Source organism: Mustela nigripes, chromosome 10 (assembly GCF_022355385.1).
Source record: "Mustela nigripes isolate SB6536 chromosome 10, MUSNIG.SB6536, whole genome shotgun sequence".
In the NCBI taxonomy this organism is placed as follows: domain Eukaryota; kingdom Metazoa; phylum Chordata; class Mammalia; order Carnivora; family Mustelidae; genus Mustela; species Mustela nigripes.
In genome coordinates, this window is record NC_081566.1 from 27,828,489 (window position 1) to 27,846,955 (window position 18,467).

The 18,467-nt window shown below is 35.4% G+C and overlaps 1 protein-coding gene across 4 annotated transcripts in view; it reads right to left on the reverse strand.

Annotated features, from left to right (window-relative positions):
• The window catches only part of RABGAP1L (RAB GTPase activating protein 1 like), a 769,947-nt gene that overhangs the window by 686,821 nt on the left and 64,659 nt on the right, over positions 1-18,467 (reverse strand). For all 4 annotated transcript variants that reach the window (XM_059412860.1, XM_059412861.1, XM_059412863.1 and 1 more), the window contains exons 2-3: positions 4,274-4,454; positions 2,765-2,957 (exon numbers count right to left, since the gene is read on the reverse strand). In XM_059412860.1, the coding sequence (XP_059268843.1) occupies positions 2,765-2,957; positions 4,274-4,411 (331 nt within the window). In that variant the 5' untranslated portion in view covers positions 4,412-4,454. The remainder of the gene's footprint in view (positions 1-2,764; positions 2,958-4,273; positions 4,455-18,467) is intronic.

The following is an 18,467-nucleotide window of genomic DNA, read 5'->3' on the forward strand; positions in this document are numbered from 1 at the left end:
ATAAACTTAAAATCATAAGCCCACTGCAAAGATTAACTAATTCCAACAACCCATCAGAGCTCCATTAGAAGATAAAGGTATTTCCTCCTTTCAATTAATCTATTAACCAAAATATAATTATATAAATGTGATACAGTATGATCTGGGTTTTTTGGAAGAGTTGAAATTTAGGAAATTCAAAAGATAAAGCAAAGAAAAATGAGTAATATAATCTCTTATGTTCCCTTAAGAATAAAAATTAATACTATTTAAAGTTTGTTTCTATTTTTAAATAAAATATATATTTTTAAGTAAAATATATATACATACATGTTTAGCTTAAGTTCCCTTGAATTTAATTCTAGCTGTATGACTATATACTGATAATATACCTATATTATCTACCTGTAATATATACCAATATACCTATAATATAACTATATTATTATACGATAATAAATACCTGTAAGTATTTATAGTGAGTCACCAAACTAGAGTTTTATTAAGGAACCCCAACACATTACAAATATCTTCTCCTAGTCTGTCTTTATTTATTGTATAAAATGGTTGAGGATGTATCAGTGGGACAGGGTTAAAAAAAAAAAAAACAAAAAAAAAAACCACATACACACACTCACATAAAAACTTGAAGTTTTTGTTGCCTAACACTAATGGTCCATTTGGAAGAAACCCTACAAGTACAATTTTCTTTTTAATGTTTAAATGTGTTGTTTATGGGGTGGGCGGCTGGGTGGCTCAGTGGATTAAGCCTCTGTCTTCAGCTCAGGTCATGATCTCAGGGTCCTGGGGTCCAGCCTCGAATAGGGTTCTCTGCTCAGCAGGGAGCCTACTTTCCCCTCTCTATCTCTGCCTACCTCTCTGCCTACTTGTGGTCTCTGTCAAATAAATGAATAAAATCTTTTAAAAAAAATGTGGTGTCTAATAATTTAATTAAAATGTAGATCAAAGCAAAAAAAAAACCTCATTTATTATGGTACCATTCTCATTCAGAAGATTTAAGTGTTTATGTATTAAAATATAACTTTCAGGGCACCTGGGTAGCTCAGTCAGTTGAGCATCTGACTCTTGATTTCGACTCAGGTCATGATTCTCTCTCCCTGATCCTCCCCCACCACACCCATGTGCACACACACTCTCTCTAAAATAACAAATAAAATCTTCTAAATATATATATATTTATATACCATAAATCTTTTAAATATATTTAAAAATCTAAATATATATTATATATATATAAAACTATCTTTTTTTAATGATGTGGCTTTTCCTATCAATCACAAAAATAGTCTCTGATATTTTCTTCTTAGATGTTTATTTTTCACATTTAACTATCTGATTCACTAGGAATAAATTTTGTGTATAGTATAAGTTAGAGCCATCAAAGCCACACTGTGTATGGCCAGTATCTATACCTTCCCTATAGCAACATTCAGAAATGGATCACTGGCCCTAAGTCAATCAGGATAATCTCATCTTGTCTGTCAGTGTGACTTATTTCAGGGTTTGAATGTAACCATCAGTTACGGGTGATTCCCCTGACTACTAGAAAATCCTTCAAAGGAGTGAAACTCACAACTTTGGTTCAACAGATAAAAGAAGAGAGTCTTCCTCCGCCACAGCCATAAATAAATTATCTGACCCTACTTACCAGTTTTTCTGCTGCTAACTACTTTATGACCATAAAGGAAGCCAATTAGAGGAAAGGGGACATGGAGAAGATAAAAGCTGAATAGTATATTAAATACAAAAACAATGGGACGCCTGGGTGGCTCAATGGGTTAAAGCCTCTGCCCTCAGCTCGGGTCATGATCCCTGGGTCCTGGGATCGAGGCCCACATCAGACTCTGCTCAGCAGGGAGCCTGCTTCTCCCCTCTCTCTCTCTCTCTGCCTACCTGTGATCTCTGTCTGTCAAATAAATAAATAAAATCTTTAAAAACAAAAACACTATCAGAGCCCAGATCAAACAATAACCCTAGTGTTTGAACTATATGAAGTAGGAGTTACCTTTGGTTTGGTTAGGCTCTTCTTGCTCCCAAAACCACTTTGCATTATAAGCTGGTATTTCCACTGTAAATCCTACTCAATCATGGATGTATTTATTTTTTAACATGTTGACAGAATTGATAAGCTATTTTACTTAGAATTTTCACAAATGATAATTTGAAATAACTATAGTCAAACTGAGTAAAAAGGAACATCATATGAAAGACAATGTCCATTACACCATTCCTAACGCCCAAGAATTTATTCAATTGTTCAGTAAGTATTCATTGAGTGACTACTATGTACCAAGTACTAGGAATAAAATAAAGACCCAGACATAGACCCTGTTCTCAAATAACACTGACATGCATTTAACATGTAGGAAAAAAAAAAAAAAAGAAGAACCAAAGTTGGGGGGCACCTGGGAGGCTCAGTGGGTTGAGCCTCTGCCTTCAGCTCAGGTCATGATCCTGGGGTCCTAGGATTGAGCCCTACATCGGACTCTCAGCTCAGCAGGGGGCCTGCTTCTCCCTCTCTATCTGTCTGCCTCTCTGCCTACTTCTGCCTACTTGTGGATTTTTCTCTCTGTCAAAAAAACCAATAAGAAATCTTTTAAAAAAAAAAAAAAAAAAAGGAAGCAGAGTGGGAACTCTTGACCAGAACCAAAAACCTGATCTTAGAAAACAAAACTAACAGGATTTTAAAATGTTCTTCTTAAAATTTTCATGTTCACTTTATCCCATTTATCTTAAGGTGTTTAATAAGAGTTCAATATAGTACCTGTATTTGATGGATCCAAAATTAACTGGAGAGATGGCTTATTTGTTTGGCTGGCTGAAATATCTCCAAATGAATGCTCAGAAATCTCAGTGGAACTTTGACAATCAACAGGAAGACTGCTTTGCCCTTTCTCAGAATCTCTCAAAATCTCTTCCATGGCTTTTTCCAATTGCTCATCACCATTAGAAATTATCTATAGGCAAATCGAGACAATTCTGTTTCAATCATATTATAGTTCTGGGGCTTAATGAAAATATTTTATTTCCAGAAGAAATTAAAACAAGTTAAATTTTAAATTTAAATATAAGTTACTGAATACAAAGAATTTATACAGTTGTACCTAACTATATCTGATCTAAGATCTAATTTACAAAGATTTTTCTTTCCTTTTCTTTTTTTCCATACAAACACATTCTAAGTACCAGGTAACATTAAATTTATGTGTTTTAAAGAAAAAAACAGGTAAATTTAAATAAAGTATCTATTCTCTTATTTAAAAGGTCATATTTCTCGTTATCATAGCATAAACATATTTATGATTTCTTTACAAAGTTTGCTTGCTTGCTGCCAAGAGGAATATTGTTAATTTCCTCACATTTAAGTTGACTCATTCTTCTCTTAAAAGCAGGTGAGATGCAAGGCCTAATAAATGTCATAAACACATTAATATTAAAATATAAATATTTAAATTTAAAGTCATTTAAATACAAATATACTTAAATTTAAATAAAACCACTGATTGTTTTAATGTATTTATAAAGCTATATATCCTCAACATAGCATAAATGGGTATTTAATAATATAATTTTTATACAATTTTATTAAATTGATATATATTTTTGAGTCCATAGTACTAAATAAAAATCATAAACAACATGTAGCACTTCCGACTAGTTTCTCCATTCCTGTTTCTAGATGGTGGTTATACAATTCTCATGCATGTACACCTGGGTCTGATTCTTTTTCTTTGAGTTAGTAAGACAACAAAAATGAAAAAGGATCATTTTTGTTTATATAAAAATTCAACTGCTAAAAATATAAGACATATGCTTAAAAAAATATTCAGACAAACCAACTGTTAAATCACATACTAGAATGTTACCAGCTGATTTAAAACACAAAAACCACAATATTGTTTCTAAAGTAAAAATAAAACATAACTTTCATATAATTAACTTATAAAAGTCAGCTATAAGAAACACAAAAATATCCAGATAATGGTTAAATCTTATGTAAATTTAAGTCTAATTCCCCAATTATCCTTTTCTATTTTCCTTTCTATTCCTTCTTTCTAAAATTCTGAAGTAAAACATAGTCAAAAGCAAAAAACTTCAAAAACACACAAACCAAATATTAGCCTCTGCATAAATCAAATACTGATGCTATTCAAGGTCAGCATTTGAGAAAAACCTTTGTATTTTACACACCTCTTAAGATCAGTCTCACCTCATTAAGAAAAAAACAGAGATTTAAAATATCATTTGTAGAGAAAGAAAGAAAGAGAAATACCTTCAGTTCGGGTTTTTCATCCTCTTTTGTAGAAGTATCATCTGCATGCTGAGGAACCAAAACAAATTCTTCACTGTTCAGCGTGGCCACAGAATCCGATGACCCACTAACCTTCTGCAATGCAGCTCTGACCTCCATTTCAATTCTACAAACTTCTCTTTCCACATCCACCTGATCAAAACTACAGGGATTTAAAAAAAAAAAAAACTATTAATGAAAACATGGACTAATAAGTCCCTGATCAATACTCAGCCTTTAAACGTGGTTCATGTGAAGAAGAATTCTGCTGGCTAGATAATTATCTCAAAACTAGAGAGGCTACCTTCTTGGACTAGGCCACATAATGGAAATGTACTCTGTTCACCCTGAGTTTCTTGACTAAAAGAACCATATTGTTCCCTGAAAAACAACAAAAACCCTCCCACATCACAACTAAACAGATTTACTACTGTTTGACTCTGTTTCTCCTAGAAATATTATTTTTGTTTTTAATAAATACAAGAAATAAGTATGACACTAGAAACCAAATTCACACACAAATATTCACTGAAATTACTTTGTAATTAAATCTAAATGTTTCCAAAAACTTATCTCCTTAAGACCAAGTACTGTACCTTAAAATACCTTGTGTCACTAAAGTCGATTGATTACTGAAGAATTCAACACCCTAAACCATGTGTGTTTTCTTTTCCAGACACACTGTCACTTATCAGCACATGAAGGGGAGAAAAGGCTAAGACTCTCATGTCACATTCATGTGGTAAACAGTATTTTAGCCATTCTGTTTTTTGGATCAATCTGCCACCACAGAAACTCAACATTGTCTATCACTTCCAGAAGTTCAAATATTCACACAACTAATTTTAATTGAACGTGTGTACTACATAACAGACGTAGTACTCAGCACTGGGGCTATATGAGTTAGTAAGGCAGACAAGGTGCCTGCACCGCTGGAGCTCATATCTAGTAAGAAAACAAGCAAGTAAGCAAATAAGGCAATTCTAAATCACTCTAAAGGCTTTGGAGAAGATACAACAGGTTATTGTGACAAAGAATAGCTATAAAAAGTATACGGACAACTTTAAGTAAGGCGGTAGGAAAGGACTTGGGGAAATATTTGAGCTGAAATGTAAAAGACAAGAACCATATGTTAAACAACTTGCTCAGTGACCAAAAGGGAAATATGATAGAGGGGTAAGACAAGTAAACTGGGGCTAAATAACACATGACTCTAAGTCTGCTAACACACGCCTTAAAATTACCCACAGAATTGTTCTTGTTCTCATTCCAATTAGGTTACTGTGTTCTTTACCTCATATAAATAGGGCTGCATTACCTCATTTTGCCTTTAGGTGACACTAACACCATTACTCTTAGCCAAAAGAAAGCTTTACTCTCAGCTTTAAAAAAATTAATTACTTCCACCTTCATCAAAACTCACAATTTCCAATAATATCAAAACAAAGAATAATTATTTATTCTAGGATAGCATAATTAGCTAGCCATCATTTAATTGTTAGCCATGTGAATACTCTTCCTTTTAAATTTTAAATCCTTCAAGTCCTCTAAAGGTTTTTTGTTCTTTTGGGGTTTTTTTGGTTTTTTTGCAGGTAATGTTTCTGAAAATGCAATATGTAATAGAGGCTATGTCTCTACCCTTCCAAGCTGTCTCATGAACCCTTGATTGCCAAGATGCTACATAGTCCAGGTGTTCCTTCTGTGGCCAATCCTTCAAGCCCAAGCAAACACTCCTAGACTTAACATCTAAATGTTGGAAATTCCCCAAGTCCTGAGACTTCTCCTGATTCCTTGCCACACACCCCCACTAAGTAGTATCTCTCACTGCCATATATTTAAATACCATCTATTTTCTAGCAATCTCCAAATTTCTATTCCAACGCAAATGTCCTCTAAATTCCGTATTTGGAATCCAACTTTCCACTTTATATTTCCATTAGGAATTCTTATCAGTATCTTAAATGTGACCCAAATGGAATTCTTAACACCTCCTCTAAACTTGTTCCTCATTCAATTTCCCTTTCTAGTAAATAATACCACTTTCTAACAAAATGCTCAAACAAGAAATCTGGATATCATTCTATCAGCTCTACTTCTTCATTCCTCACATCAGCAAGTCATGTTAGCTCCACATCCAAAACAAATCCCTCTATCCCATTTCTTCATGGCCATTTTTACCAAACTAATCCAGGCAATGTTCTCATCTACTAAAAAAGTCTCCTAACCCATCTACTACCTCTAGTCCTCTCCTCTCCTAACCTACTCTTCACAGAGATGCCAAAGAAATCTTATGGAAAAGAAGTTATATTACATTAAAACTCCATTCTAAAATCTCTTCACTAAAATTCTAATAAAATCCAAACTATTTGCCAGGACTTACAAAACCCAACACATCTCTGCCCCTGTCACTTTACCATTAACAGCTCTTTAATTACAGAAAGTTGTTCCCCACTTTAGGGTCTTAGCACTTCCCTCCTACGTTCATATGGCTGAATCTAACAGGTAGAAGCTTTTATTCATCCATCCAACTCATATTTATGAGTCTCTACTATATGCTAGAAACTACAATGGGAACTGGAGACTAAATGATAAATGAAACCAGTGCAGTCCCAATCTTCCTAGAGCTAACATTCTTAGAGAAGAGAGAAATAACACAGAAAAACAAAACATAAATCAGGATCCCATACTGGAATATATACTATAAAAGGTAATAAGAAGGTAGGAGGCAAAATGGATTCAGTTGCCATTTGGGCTTAATGAGTAAGGCATAGAAAGAACGGGAGTGGGGGGGTGGCCTTCAAGTACAAGAAACAGCAAATACAAAAAGCCCAGGTATGAGAAAAGGCTTATGAGAAAGGAGGCCTTGATAGCTAGGTCAAAGTGAACATGGGTGAGAGCAGTAAAAGAGGAGAAATGTTAAGAAAGGCAGGGAAGCCTGAGGCCACCCCTGATGCTAAAGCTATCTAAATAAACCCCCACCCTAATTCCAACTCTTTTATCTGGAAATATCAAGTGCCTAATATAGTAGACCTAGTACATTCACTAAATGTGTTAAACAAATTATTGTTAAAAGCACCAATCAGGCTAAAGTTTTTACAAATAACAAATGTAGAACCAGGATTCAAACCAGTATTCTGAATTCAAAGTACATGCTCTGAGCCACTACATTATACCATGTCTTGAAGTTTCCTCACCTATTCCTAGACACTCAGGGCTGGTATCTGTCACTATGCACACAGAACTTTCTCCCTGTCTCTCGTCCCTCCTCCAAAAGTTATCTGTCTTCTCCACAAGCCATTTTTCTTAGATAAGTGATAAACATTTAACCTGGCCCTTAACTCTAAATCACCATGTTAATGAATACTAATAGTTGCTCAATTCAAATAAGATGTCCATTTTTAAGAGGTTTTATTTAGCCTAAGAGAATGTTAAATATTCTGCCAGGCTAACAAAAAGCTATCAGTTTACCAAACTGTGACCTCTTCAAAACACAACAAATTTCTCATTCTACTCAGAATTAAGACAGCTCTCATTACTAACATCAAACCATGCCTCTAAGGCCTTAGGGATACTTTTAGAAGTTTGCCTAATGCTACCTTACTGGGTTGAACATTTCTTTTAACTTCAATGCAAATGCTTACTAAATTTGCACACAAACACAAAATCTGAGAATACAAAGCCAACACTTTAAAATATTTCAACAGGCAGGTAATAATTTTTTTTTTAAGATTTTATTTGTCACTGGGGTGCCTGGGTGGCTCAGTGGGTTAAGCCGCTGCCTTCGGCTCAGTTCATGATCTCAGGGTCCTGGGATCAAGTCCCGTATCGGGCTCTCTGCTCAGCAGGGAGCCTGCTTCTCTCTCTCTCTCTCTCTCTGCCTGTCTCTCTGCCTACTTGTGATTTCTCTCTGTCAAATAAATAAATAAAATCTTTAAAAAAAAAAAAAAAAGATTTTATTTGTCAGAAAGAGTGCACGTGCACCCGCACAAGCAAGAGGAACAGCAAGCAGACATAGAAGCACACTCCCCACCAAGCAAGGAACCTGATTCGGGACTTTATCCCAGGACCCTGGGATCATGACCTGAGCCAACGGCAGATATTTAACCTACTAAACCACCCAGGCATCCCGAAGTAATATTTAAAAATGGGGAAAAAACAGTCTTTAACAAATCATGCTAGGTAATCAGATATTTACATGCAAAAGAATGGAATTGAACCCTTACCTCACACCATACACAAAACTTAATTCAAAATGGACCATAGACCTAAATGTAAGAGGTAAAACTATAAAACTCTTAGAAGAAAACAGGTGTAAACTTTCATGCCCTTCAGTTAAGCAATGATTTCTGAAATGACACCAAAAGCACAATGGCCAAAGAACAAAATAGGTAAACTGAACTATATTGAAATTTTAAATGTTTATGGCAAAAATGATATTATGAAGAAAGTAAAGTAAAACTATAGGATGAGAAAATACTTAACAAATCATATATCCAAAAAAAGTCTTGTACCCACATAGTATAAGTAACTCTTACAACTCAATAATAAAAAGACAAATAATCCCAACTTCTAGTTTCAGCTAAAAGGCTTGGAAGTCATCACTCCCTTCCTTACAACAAAAAAAGTTAGAACAAACTAAGTATCAGTAGCTTTGATCCATCAGAAAACTGAGTTCATAAGACAGACTGCCATGGAGAGACAGACAATCCAGAGAGAGATAGCAAGTCAGATCTCTTTACCTGAAGCAGAAGCTGCTGGAGCCATAAACTGGTAGGAACACTTAAATGGTAATTTTGACAAACTGCTAGAAGCTAAGTGAGGAATTTGGGTGTAGGATGGGAGAGTGGTTAAAGAAGGGTAACTTGAAATGTTGTGTATATTAAATTGAGCTTAATAATAACAAATTTCTAACATTCAAAAAAAAAGAGAAAGTTGAAACAGCTATACTGATTTTTAAAAAAGCAGACTTCAGAACTAGGAAGATTACTGCAGAGAAAGAGGAGCTTTGTATACTGATAAAGGGATCAATTCTCCAAGAGGATATAACAATCCCAAACAAGTAACCACTTAACAGTGTCAATATCTATAAAGCAAAAACTTATAAAAATGAAAGGAGAAGGGCGCCTGGCTGGTTCAGCTGGTACAGCATGTGACTCCTCATCTTGGGGTTGTGAGTCCAAGCCTAATGTTGGCTGTAGAGATTACTTGAAAGTAAAAAAATAATAATAATAAATTTTTTTAAAGGGATTACTTTAAAAATATATGTGTTGGTTTTTTTTAAAGGAGAAACAGACAATGCCATATTATGGTTGGAGACTTCAACATCCCTCTGTGAAAGAGATCTTGACCTGTGATAGATCAAGCAGGCAGAATATTTGTGAGGATATAAATACCTGCACAGCACCACCAGCCAATATCATCCAACTGACATTTATAGAACATTCCATCTAACAACAGGAGAATACATTTTCTTCTTAAGCTCACAGGGAACATTCACCAAAGAAGACCATATTCTGGGCCATAAAACATAACTTGACAAGTGTGAAAAAATAAAAATCATATAAATATGTTCTCAACCACAATGTAAATTAAACTAGAAATCAGTAACAGAAGGAGAGCTGGAGAATTCCCATGTTTTGGAAATAAACAATACACTTCTAAATGAACATTAGTCAAAGAAGATGACCCAAGAGAAATTTAAAAATATTTTGAACTAAATGAAAATACAACTTGCCAAAAATTGTGGGATGCAGTGAAAAGCAGTACTTATTACAAACTTGTTGAACTGAATGCGTATACTAGAAAAGAAAAAATACCTAAAATATTTGTAAGCTTCATTAGGAACCTTAGGAAACCAGAAAAAGAAGAACAAATGATGAGAAATAATAAAAAATGTAACAAATCAATGAAATTGAAACGGGAAAATACAGATAAATCAAAAAACAAACACCAAAAGATCAATAAAACTGATAAACTGCTAGCCAAGCTAAACAAGAAAAGAGAAGACACAAATTACTAATATAAAAAAATGAAAGATGGGTCATAACTACCAATCCTCTGGACATTGAAAGGGTAATAGAGGAATACTGCAACAATTCTAGGCCCATAGATTTGGGCCAAAAGTACCAAATTTCACACTAGGAAAATTAGATATCCTGAATAGCCCTATAATTTTCAAAAAACTTAACAATAATTAATAACCTTCCAAAAAAGAAAGCATCACACACAGATGGCTTCACCAGTGAATTCTCCGAACATTTAAAGAATAATATCAACTCTCTACAATCACTTCCAGAAAATAAAAGAGGAAACACTTAAATAAACAAATAAATAAAGTCCTTTAAAAACAAACCAACCTGGCATAGCAATCCCTATATCAGACAAATTATATTTTAAACCAAAGACTGTAGTAAGGGATAAAGAAGAGTACTGTATCATTCTTAAAGATTCTATCCAACATTAAGATCTAACAATTATAAGTATTTATGCTGCTAACTTGGGAGCAGTCAATTATATATAAACCAATTAATAACAAAATTAAAGAAACATACTGATAATAATACAATATAAATAGGGGACTTTAACACCCCACTCACAGCAATGGACAGATCACGTAAGCATAAGATCAACAAGGAAACAATGGCTTTGAATGACACAGTGGACTAGATGGATTTCACGTATATATATAGGTCATTCCATCCCAAAGCAACAGAATACACTTTCTTCTCAAATGTACATGGAACATTCTCCAGAACAGATCACATACTGGGTCACAAATCAGGTTTCAATCAGTACCAAAAGACTGGGATGATTCCCTGCATGTTTTCAGAACACAATGCTTTGAAACTAGAACTCAATCACAAGAGGAAATCTGGAAGGAACTCAAATACTCGGAGGCTAAAAAGCATCCTACTAAAGAATGAATGGGTCAACCAAGAAATTAAAGAATTTTATTTTTTTAATTCATGGAAACGAATGAAAATGAAAACACATATGTTCAAAACCTTTGGAATGCAGCAAAGGCAGTCCTAAGAGGGAAGTATATAGAAATACAAGCCTTTCTCAAAAAACTAGAAAGGTCTCAAATATACAAGCTAATCTTACACCTAAAGGAGCTGAAGAAAGAACAGCAAATAAAGCCTAAATCAAGGAGAAGAGAAATAATAAAGATTAGAGCAGAAATGAAACAGAAACCAAAAGAATAGTAAAACAGATCAATGAAACTAGAAGCTGGTTCCTTGAAAGAAATAATAAGATCGATAAACCCCTAGACAGAATTATCCAAAAGAGAAAGGACCCAAATTAATAACATCATGAATAATGAGGAGACATCATGAACACCACCAAGGTAATAAAAATAATTTTAAAAACATACTATGAGCAACCATATGTCAACAAATAAGGCAATCTGGAAGAAATGGATGCATTCCTAGAAACTTATAAACTACCAAAACTTAAACAGGTAGAAACAAAAAACCTGAACAGATCCATAACCAACAAGGAAACTGAAGCAGTAATCAAAAACCTCCCAAAGTAGTCCAGGGCCACATGGCTTCCCAGGTGAATTCCACCAAACATTTGAAGGAGAACTAATACCCATCTAGTCTTCTGAAGCTGTTTCAAAAAATTGAAATGGGGGTGCCTGGGTGGCTCAGTCAGTTAAGCATCTGCCTTTGGCTCAGGTCATGATCCTGGAGTTCCCAGATGGAGCCCTGCATGAGGCTCCCTGTTCAGTGGGGAGTCTACTTCTCCCTCTGCCCCTCACCCTGCTCATGCTCTCACATGTGCTCTCTCTCTCAAATAAATAAATAAAACCTTTAAAAAAATGAAATGGAAGAAAAACTTCTATAAACTCATTCTATGAGACCAGCATTACCTTAATCCCCAAAGACTCCACCAAAAAGGAGAATTACAGACCAATATCCTTGATGAACATGGATGCAAAAATTCTCACCAAGATACTAGCCAATAGGATCCAATAGGACTTTTAAAAAAGGATTATTCACAACCAACCGGGATTTATTCCTGGACTGCAAGGGTGGTTCAATATCAGCCAATCAATCAACATGATACATCACACTGATAAAAGGACAAGAACCATATGATTCTCTTAATTAATTCAGAGAATGCATTTGATGAAATACTACCTCCTTTCTTGAGAAAAAACTCTTCAGTGTAGGGATAGAAGGAACATACCTCTATATCATAATATCCATTTACAAAAACCCCTCAGCAAATATCATCCTCAGTGGTAAGAAACAGAGCTTGCACCAAAAACCATACATAGGAATAAACCTAAGCAAAGAGATAAGGTCAGGAACACAACAGGGATGCCCACTCTCACCACTGTTGTTCAACATAGTACAAGAAGTCCTAGCCTCAGCAATCAGACAACAGAAAGAAATAAAAGGCATCTAAACTGGCAGAGTCAAACTCTCAGTCTTCACAGATGACATGATACTTTATGTGGAAAAACCCAAAAGATCCCACTCCAAAACTGCTAGAATTCATACAGGAATTCAGCAATATGGCAGGATATGAAATCAGTTGCATTTCTTTTTTTTTTTTTAAATATTTTACTTATTTATTTGACAGAGAGAGGGAGAGAGATCACAAGTAGGCAGAGTGGCAGGCAGAGAGAGGGAGGGAAGCAGCCTCCCTGCTGAGCTGAGAGCCCAATGCTGGACTCGATCCCAGGACCCTGAGATCATGATCTGAGCCAAAGCCAGAGGCTTAACACACTGAACCACCCAGGTGCCCAATCAGTTGCATTTCTATACACTAATAATGAAACAGAAGAAAGAGAAATTAAGCAATTGATCCCATTTATGATTGCACCAAAAACCATACATAGGAATAAACCTAACCAAAGAGATAAACAATGTATACTCCAGAAACAATGGAATACCTATGAAAGAAATTGAGGAAGACACAAAGAAATGGAAAAACATTCCATGCTCATCAACTGGTAGACTAAATATTGTTAAAATGTCTATGCTAACCAGAGCAATCTACACATCAGTGCAATCCCTATCAAAATAACATCAACATTTTTCACAGAGATGGAACAATCCTAAAATTTGTACGGAACCAGAAAAGGCCCCAAATAGCCGGAGAAATGTTGAAAAATGAAAATGTTGAAAAAGAAAACCAAAGCTGATGGCATCACAAGCTCTATTACAAAGCTGTAATCATCAAGACATTTTGGTACTGGCACAAAAAAGGACAAACAGATCAAGAAACAGAATAGAGAACCCATAAATGGACCCTCAACTCTATGGTCAATTAATCCTCAAAAAAGTAGGAAAGAATATCCAATGAAAAAAGGACAGTCTCTTTAGCAAATGATGTTTGGAAAACTGAACAGCCACAAGTAGAAGAATTAAATTGGACCATTTTCTTATACCATACAAAGATAAACTCAAAATGGATGAAAGATCTATATGTGAGACAGGAATCCAATAAAATCCTAGAAGAAAATACAGGTAACAACCCCTTTGACCTTGGCCACAGCAACTTCTTGCTAGACACAGGCAAGAGATATGTTGGCTAATTCAATTTAAAAAATAAGAAATAATAAATAAAAGCATACAAATTTAAGAGGAAGAATAAAACAGTCTTTATTCATAGATTACATCATCATCTATGTAGAAAAATCCCAAAGAATCTACCCAAAAAACCCCCCCTAGGGGAGCCTGGGTGATTTAGCTGGTTAAGAATCTGAATCATGATTTCAGCTCATGTCATCTCAGGGTCATGAGATCGAGGCCCAAGGTGGGCTCCCCACTTAGTGCAGAGTCTGCTTGAAATCCCTTCTGCCCCTACCCCCACACACACAACCACACACTCTCTATGTCTACTCTAAAATAAAGAAACAGATCAGTAAGAAACCTACAAAACACAGATAAAAGAAATTTTAAAAGATCTAAGTAAATGGAGATACTCAATGTTCATGGATTAGAAAAACTCAATATTGTTAACATTATCAATTCTTCCCAACTTGCTGAGGCTGAATGACCAACTGAGCACTCAACTACAAGCTTAACTATGTGCACAAGGGCAGGGGAGCATGTCTCTTTTTATTTTACTCACCAACATATCCCTAACATAGTGCCCACAGATTAAACAGATACATGTTTAATAAATAAGCCAATTATTTTGGATGTAGCAGAATGGACTCTTGCATCAAACAGAATGTTGGACATAAGATAAGATATTGGACTGAATGAATTCTAAAGTCACTGAATCTTAAGATGCTCATTCCATGTGATGTGTTGAAGAGTTCCATTTTGACAAGTCAGTTCAAAATACAACTGACTGAGTCTACCACTCCACAGCAATATGCTAAGCAAAATAACTACTTGCTCTTTATGTATGGCAATCTACCATTATTTCTGATCAAAAGAAATAGCAGTTGGAAAATTTATAGGAGTCTTTTTTTTTTTTTTAAGATTTTATTTATTTGAGAAGAGAGAAAAAGAGCGCACATGTGAGCACAAGCAGGAGGAGGGGCAGAAAGTGAAGGAGAAGCAGACTCCCCACTGAGCAGGGAGCCCAACTCAGCCTCTATCCCAAGACCCTGGGCTAATGACCCGAGCCAAAGGCAGATGCTTAACTGATCAGCTAAGCCACCCAGGCACCTCCACAGGGGTCTTTTAAATAATACGCAGCTCACAGTGCTATGACCTCAAGACAAACACATCCATTTCAACTCAGTGTGTGAAAGCATTTAGATAGGCACCTGGGTGGCTCAGTTGGTTTAGCGCCTGTCTTCAGTTCAGGTCATGTTCCCAGAGTCCTAGGATAGAGTCTCACATCTGGCTCCCTGCTCATCAGGGAGTCTGCTTCTCCCTCTATCCCTCCCTGCTGCTTGTGATATCTCTCTCTTGCTCTCTTTCTCTCCCAAATAAATAAATAAATGAAATCTTTTTTTTTTTTCTAAAGGCATTTAGTTAAAAGGTTACCCTTATCATAATCCAAAAATTGGAATGTAAAATCTGACCAAAAAATTTTATGTCTCTTCAGGCACAAAACAAACAAACAAACAAACCTGGGAACTACAGTGTAGGCATATATATATTCATATACTTTAGGCATTTTAAATGTAGAAAAGAATAAGGGGCAGAAAACTTATCAGTCCTACAGGAAATATTTTCCCCTTCTCTGAGCCCAAAGGGGCTCTATAAATATTTTTGACGAATTGAACCACTGAAACACACATATCCCCCACGCTTACAGCAATTCTGCCAATTCTACCAAGTGAAATGGCTTTTAATTCTTACTTTAATGCCACATCATTTTTGACAAATGAGCAATATATCTTAAATTAACACCTCACTTGGATGCCTAAAACTACAATTTTCACATATACTAGAAACAGTATAACAACATTTAGCAAAGTCTAACTGGAAACTATCTTCTTCCCAAAATAACTGAACACATTCAAAAGTATAAAATCGTGGTGCACATGGTCCAATTTCTTTTTTGTGCCAAATGTGGTTAGCCAGCTTCTTGCTTTTAGATTATATGTTTACACCTATTCATTTTCAAGTGGCTCTTGAACTAAAATAGAACGGCGAAAATATGAGTGTGACTCAAAACTGGACAAGATAGGCTGCAAGGACTATTAGGCATGAGAATTCAAATGAGTATATAGTAGACCCATCACAATAGTAGAAACAGGAAAATTCTTAATTTATAGTTAAGAAAATGAACGCGAATAATTTAGAATTAGAACACTTACCAACTATAATTCTGAGCTTTGAAAAACCAAGCCAGTCTTGGGAAAAACAAACAAACAATTACCATAGCCTCTATTTACTAAACAGTTCCTCTACTATTCCAGTTCTCAGGCAAGAGCCATACTAAAATGAATACATATATACAAGTATGTCCTTGCCCCCGAAAAGGTAACAAAAGGGCCTTAGTAGTTCACATTACTTTAGTGGATACCTACTTTTATTTGTCTAGCAATAATCTCAAAACACTCATTTCAGACAATAAGCCCTCCTTCTGTTCAAACCTCAAACCATGGCCAAACAGATCCAAAGATGGACACTGAATACAAACTAATTAGACCAATTAACCCAATTCCTAAGATTTTTGGACTGATGACCAGAGACTCCATCATGACACTTGTTTCTCTTACAGCAGAAACTTTTAAGATGTAAACTAGGAATTGTTGGTGGCCATATTTTTTCCCATATGAAGAATGCCAATATGCAGTGAAAGAAAGTCCTAAATACACACAAGCAAGAGAGTCTTAGTCGAGTCCCTATCATTTTGTTTGAGAGAATCCTGAAGTGCAGCTCCAACTGTTCCCATCCTCAGTCTTGATAAATCCACTGTTCCTTTAATTCTATGAAATATACTTTCCAATAAATTCTTTTTGCATAGTTTCTGTCACATGAAACCTCTTAAGTCCTACTATAATTATAAGCTACCAAAAAGACATAAAAGATAAACACACACACACACACACACACACACACTTATTTTTTAAAGTCAGGCTCCTTGCTCAGCAGGGAGCCTGCTTCTCCCTCTGCCTCTGCCTGCCTCTCTCTCTGCCTGTGCTCACTCTCTCTGACAAATAAATAAATAAAATCTTAGAAGATTTTAAGTAATCTCTACACCCAATGTGGGACTCAAACTCACAACCCTAAGATCAAGAGTCACGTGTTCTTCCAACTAAGCCACCTGGACACCCCATAAGATATATTTCAATAGGTTTCATATAGTAGATGAGAACAAATATGTAGGTGAAGGACGAAGACAGTATCTAAAAAGTTGACAATTTCCCAGATAAACAGTATACTGGATATGGTGAAAAAAAGAAAAAAAAAAAGTTAAGCTTAACCAACGAAGTATGGGTAGCTCAGTCGGCTAAGTGCCTTCAGCTCAGGTCATGATCCCAGAATCTGAAGACCGAGCCCCACATCGGCTCCCTGCTCACAGGGAGTCTGCTTCTCCTTCTGCTCCTCACACTGTTCATGCTCTCGCTCTCTCAAATATATATATAAAATCTTAAAAATAAGTATGGTAATAAAAAAGAAACACACACACAAATCAACAGAATAGAACTGGTTTGAGGTTTGAACAGAAGGAGGGCTTATTGTGTTTTAATCAGGAAAAAAAATCCATGATTATATGGTCAATTAATAGACAACAAAGGAGGCAAGAATATACAATAGTGAAAAGATCGTCCCTTCAGTAAGTAGTGCTGGGAAAACTGGATAGCCACATACAAAAGAATGAAAGTGGACCACTTTCTTACACCAAACAGAAAAGTAAACTCAAAATGCTTAAAGACTTAAATGTGAAACCTGAAATCATAAAACTCCTAAAAGAAAACATAGGCAGTAGTACATCTTGTACATCAACCTTAGCAATAGTTTTCTGGATACGTCTTCTCAGGCAAGGAAAACAAGAACAAAAATAAACATTTGGGATTAAATCAAACTAAAAAGCTTTTGCACAAAGGAGACCATCAACAAAATGAAAAGCCAAATAAAGAAATGAAAGAAAAGAGAAAGAAAGAAAAGGAAAAAGGCAACATACTGAATGAAACAGGGTATTTGGAAATGACATATCCAATATGGAGTTAATATCCAAAATATAATAACAAAACCCATATAATTCAACACTAAAACAAACAAAAACAAATCCAATAAAAAATGGGCGAATACCTGAAAGAACATTTTTCCAAATAAGACATGGAGATGGCCAATAAACACATGAAAAGATGATCAACATCACTAATCATCAGGGAAAGGTAAGTCAAAACCACAATGAGATACCACCTCACACCAGTCAGAAGGGCTACTACCAAAAAGACAATAAGTAACAAGTGCTGGCAAGGATGTAGAGAAAAGAAAACGTTCATGCACTATTGGTGGAAATGGATATTGACGCAGGTACTGTGGAAAGGTGAAGAGGGCTTAAGAGGTACAAATTTCCAGTTATACGTAAGTCATGGGGCACCTGGGTGGCTCACTCAATTTAGCATCTGACCCTTGGTTTCAGCTCAGGTCATGACCCAGAGTTGTGGGATCAAGCCCTACAACAGGCTCTGTGCTCAGCATGGAGTCTGCTCAAGATTCTCCCCCAAATAAATAAAATCTTTAAAAATTAATTAACTAATGAATTAATTTAATTAAATAAGTCATGGGGATGAAAA